A 4,260-nucleotide genomic window follows, 5' to 3' on the forward strand; every position below is an offset into this window, starting at 1 on the left:
ACCACAGCGATTCCTCATTCATCCTTACCAGTGGCTGACTCTGCAGAACATTTATGACGGCAATAAACAGGAAACAACGGCGCGAGTTCAAACCTGCCAGCTTCCCTCTCATCGCTGTCAGACCCACAGCCACACCGGTGGCCGGCTGGCTGTTGGGAAATTATTATTATTGTTAGTGCTCTGAAATTATGCCGGCTTTCACCAAAGCTCGGACAGGAGTCACAGATCAGCAGCCAGGGTGAAAGGTGGAAAAAAAACACACGTTAACTTCCCTGAGCCACTCGTCCTCCTCCTCCAGCCAGCCCTGATGTGCGATCGGACCCTCGCATCTCAGCTTTAAGACAGACTCTTACCCAGGAAACTGCTCCGCGTCCTCCGCAAGCCGCTCACGTGTCCATCAGCGGCGATTCAGCAAAAACCGGCTGGATATCAGTGAGGAGAGCCGGTGAAGCCTCTCTCTCTCTCTCTCTCTCTCCACGGTGGCAGCGACAGAGAAACAGCGCGTGTGCGTTTCTATGGGCAGAGCGGTGGCTGCTGCTGAATGCCTGTTGTGATTCCAGCTTCCTCTGTACACTTTATTAATACATAAAGACCATCTTCGGACGTACGTTGTCCGGCATTTTAATCACATGCACCACAGCGATTCCTCATTCATCCTTACCAGTGGCTGACTCTGCAGAATATTTATTACGACAATAAACAGGAAACAACGGCGCGAGTTCAAACCTGCCAGCTTCCCTCTCATCGCTGTCAGACTCACAGCCACACCCGTGGCCGGCTGGCTGTTGGGAAATTATTATTACAACTTTGGTGCTTCTACCTGCCTGGGAAAGCATAAATTCTAACTTACAAGTCCATCATTTTACACCTGAGGAAGCTCGTAGAGACATGGGACCAAGACCTATCGACTCAGAATGGCCTGAAATGTATGTGTGCCAAGTTTGGTGCGTCTATGTGCCTGGGAAAGCATAAATTCTTCCAAGTCCATGATTTTACACCTTCACTTAGTTAAAGTTCCAATGACGAACTCCAATAACGAACTCACCAATAACGAACTCACCGATAACGAACTCCAATAACGAACTCACCGATAACGAACTCCAATAACGAACTCACCAATAACGAACTCCAATAACGAACTCACCGATAACGAACTCCAATAACGAACTCACCAATAACGAACTCACCGATAACGAACTCCAATAACGAACTCACCGATAACGAACTCCAATAACGAACTCACCAATAACGAACTCCAATAACGAACTCCAATAACGAACTCACCGATAACGAACTCCAATAACGAACTCACCGATAACGAACTCCAATAACGAACTCACCGATAACGAACTCCAATAACGAACTCACCGATAACGAACTCCAATAACGAACTCACCGATAACGAACTCCAATAACGAACTCACCGATAACGAACTCCAATAACGAACTCACCGATAACGAACTCCAATAACGAACTCACCGATAACGAACTCCAATAACGAACTCACCGATAACGAACTCACCGATAACGAACTCCAATAACGAACTCACCGATAACGAACTCCAATAACGAACTCACCGATAACGAACTCACCAATGACGAAGTCTAACGAATACTAACCATGACATCAAAGACGACATAACTCTCTGTAAAGAATTACACATGTAGACAAATAATGCTCCCCAAACTCTGTATTAAGCACTTAAACATTAGCCAGTTTCTGAAAACGTTTCTGAAAAAATAAAATCTTCATAAAAATACATTTTAGCTTTGGTATAAAAATAAATATTCCTTTTCTTTTCAAGGAGAAAAACGGTTTATGCAAATAAAAAAAAATCCTTTACCAAAGGACTACTTTAAAAATAAATCTGCTGAAAAAGTTTCTGAAAACAATAAAATCTTAATAAAAATAATTTCAGCTTTCGTATGAACATAAATACTCCTTTTCTTTTCAAGGCCCTAAAATTTTATACAAATAAAAAAAATCCTTTACTAAAAAGGACTACTTTGAAAATAAATATGCTCAAAACTGTCTAAAGTTGGTTTTCTGACCTACAGTTCGGTTTCCTGACTCATTTGAGTCTCCTCTACCACCTGAGTTGGCTTTACAGCATGAGATGCAGAAACTTCTGTGCTGCATGGATTTACTGTGGCTGGATTTCTTAGCATCAAACTGTTCCACAGGGTCAGACATTCCAGTGCCAACTCCTTCAAATTTAAAGTGTAGTTTCCTCTTAGTTGCACGTGATTGTCCGCACGGTAACTCATCCTCGTCGCTGCAAGGTTCTGGTTGGACATCCACAGACATGTTAGGGAGGAACTCCCTTCCCCTTTTACGAGCCGTTTCTGAATCCTCAGAGAGAAATGTTGGTGAACTGTATCCCTCACTTTCCAAGACGGGCTCATCCTCATCTTCAGTTGTTTCGTCCTCAGTGGGGCTTCTTTCTTCCACATCTGCCATAGCCATGTTCATCGCCCTCAATCTTAAATCTCTAACTTTTGAGGCTTCCTTCTTGTCAGGCAGCGCCACGTAGAAACGCTCAGCGGTTTTTGTATCATGACACATAGCCTTAGCCAGCTTTTCTTTTTCCTCGACAGTGAGATATTTGCTGGCCTGCAAATAGAAAAACAAAACAAAAAACATATTCTGTATGTCCTGTTTTATCCATAAAATCACAATGGCTTCAAAAAAAAAAAAAAAAAAAAAAAAAAAAAAAAAAAATCACACAAACTTACTTGGGTGGAGGCACTGCTCCGTATCTTGTTGAAAGTGATAATACCTCCCAGGCCAGCATCTCTCCAGGCAGCTTGAAGGAAGTGGACAGGTTTCACAATTTGGTTCCCACGGATGGATGCAAAGACATAACTGCAATCGTCATGAATCTTTTGGACAGAGAGGATCTCTATCAATTTTCTCAGCCAGGAATGCTCGGTCGTGGTGACAAACAAGGATGCCTGTCCATATGTACGCACAGTTTTGTGTTCGTCAACCTGGGGAGAATAATTCAGAACATTAGTATTGGTCTGTTTTACACTGCACATTTCAGTCCTTAGTTCAAAGCAACTCACTGTGATATGGAATCCATGCTTGGTACGTTCTGCGTTCAAGACATTTTCCTTGGTCATGTTTGTCATGACAACAGATCTGTGTCCCGTCAGGACACACAGGTAGCCCATGAGGTAGCCCATCAGTTTGTTATACTCAAGAAGCAAGTTTGGATCTTCACAGAGCATGTCTGTTATGATGAAGAGTCACCCAGAAGAAAACGTCAAAAAACACAGCTACACAATGACACAAGGAGCTTCTGAATCCTCATCTACTACTACAACAACAACAACGTTTCAATGCATTTACATGTATTTAGCTCAGTCAATTAGCATGCTTTACTAACACGGATAAAAATTTTTGCATCAACACTGGGTCACAAACACATGTAAACGTTGCATAAGGTTCCAAGGAACCCTTTCCAACAACTTTTAACATGATTACAGTCTGTTTTTTATGATATTTCCGTCGAATTGTGAAGGGCAAATCTCAAGGTAACTTACCATTCGGGGGAGAGCTCACGAAGCACTTCCTGGTTCCTCCGAGACGTTAGCCAATCGACCTCTGCCGACACGCTTACCTGTAATACATGCGACTCTAAAAATGACATTGCATCGGAAAGTTGAAATGCACATTTTGCTCTGAAATTACGCCGGCTTTCACGACAGCTCGGACAACAATCGCTGCAGAAACATGAGCCCACGCGTCCACAGTCCATTCACATAACTGGCGTAACTCACCTGCGCTGCCTCCCGGTAAAGCTGTGCTCGCTCTCTGACATCCATCTCTGCCACGCCGCTCGCAGCTTGGCTTTAAACGCCCCGTTTACTCCGATATCCAGCGGTTGAAGCTCTTTGGTTAACCCTCCCGGGATGACAGGGAGCTCCGAGTTCGTCTGCTTCACCTGTTGTTTTTACTCCAGCGGTGAGATGGTCGCGCATGCAGTCACAGATCAGCAGCGAGGGTGAAAGGTGGAAAAAACCACCCGGTCTCTTCACGTAAACATCCCTGAGCCGCTCGTCCTCCTCCTCCAGCCAGCCCTGATGTGCGATCGGACCCTGGCATCTCAGCTTTAAGACAGACAATTACCGTACGTTGCGCTGCAGAGGTGAAAAAAACCGGCTGGATATCAGTGAGGAGCCGGTTAAGCCTCTCTCTCTCTCTCTCTCGCTCCACGGCGGCTGTCAGGGAGGTTGCAGACGGACTCAAGCGC

General features: G+C 44.6%; 1 protein-coding gene across 1 annotated transcript; it reads right to left on the minus strand.

Moving 5' to 3' along the window:
• Nucleotides 1-1,966: 1,966 nt before the first annotated feature.
• LOC114453472 (uncharacterized) lies at nt 1,967-3,568 on the minus strand. Its single transcript, XM_028433383.1, has 4 exons — nt 3,551-3,568; nt 3,071-3,237; nt 2,738-2,992; nt 1,967-2,615 (listed from the first exon to the last, which is right to left on the minus strand). Exons 2-4 carry the CDS (start codon nt 3,233-3,235, stop codon nt 2,025-2,027), a joined length of 1,011 nt encoding a protein of 336 aa, XP_028289184.1. The 5' UTR covers nt 3,236-3,237; nt 3,551-3,568; the 3' UTR covers nt 1,967-2,024.
• Nucleotides 3,569-4,260: the final 692 nt, after the last annotated feature.

Source organism: Parambassis ranga, chromosome 20, assembly GCF_900634625.1.
Source record: "Parambassis ranga chromosome 20, fParRan2.1, whole genome shotgun sequence".
Classification (NCBI taxonomy): Eukaryota; Metazoa; Chordata; class Actinopteri; family Ambassidae; genus Parambassis; species Parambassis ranga.

Coding starts and splice junctions, on each gene's coding strand:
- LOC114453472 (XM_028433383.1), bottom strand. CDS start 3,235: ATGCTCTGTGAAGATCCAAACTTGCTTCTTGAGTATAACAAACTGATG. Junction 2,993..3,070: donor AGCATGGATTCCATATCACA/GTGAGTTGCTTT, acceptor TATTCTCCCCAG/GTTGACGAACACAAAACTGT. Junction 2,616..2,737: donor GGAGCAGTGCCTCCACCCAA/GTAAGTTTGTGT, acceptor TTCTATTTGCAG/GCCAGCAAATATCTCACTGT.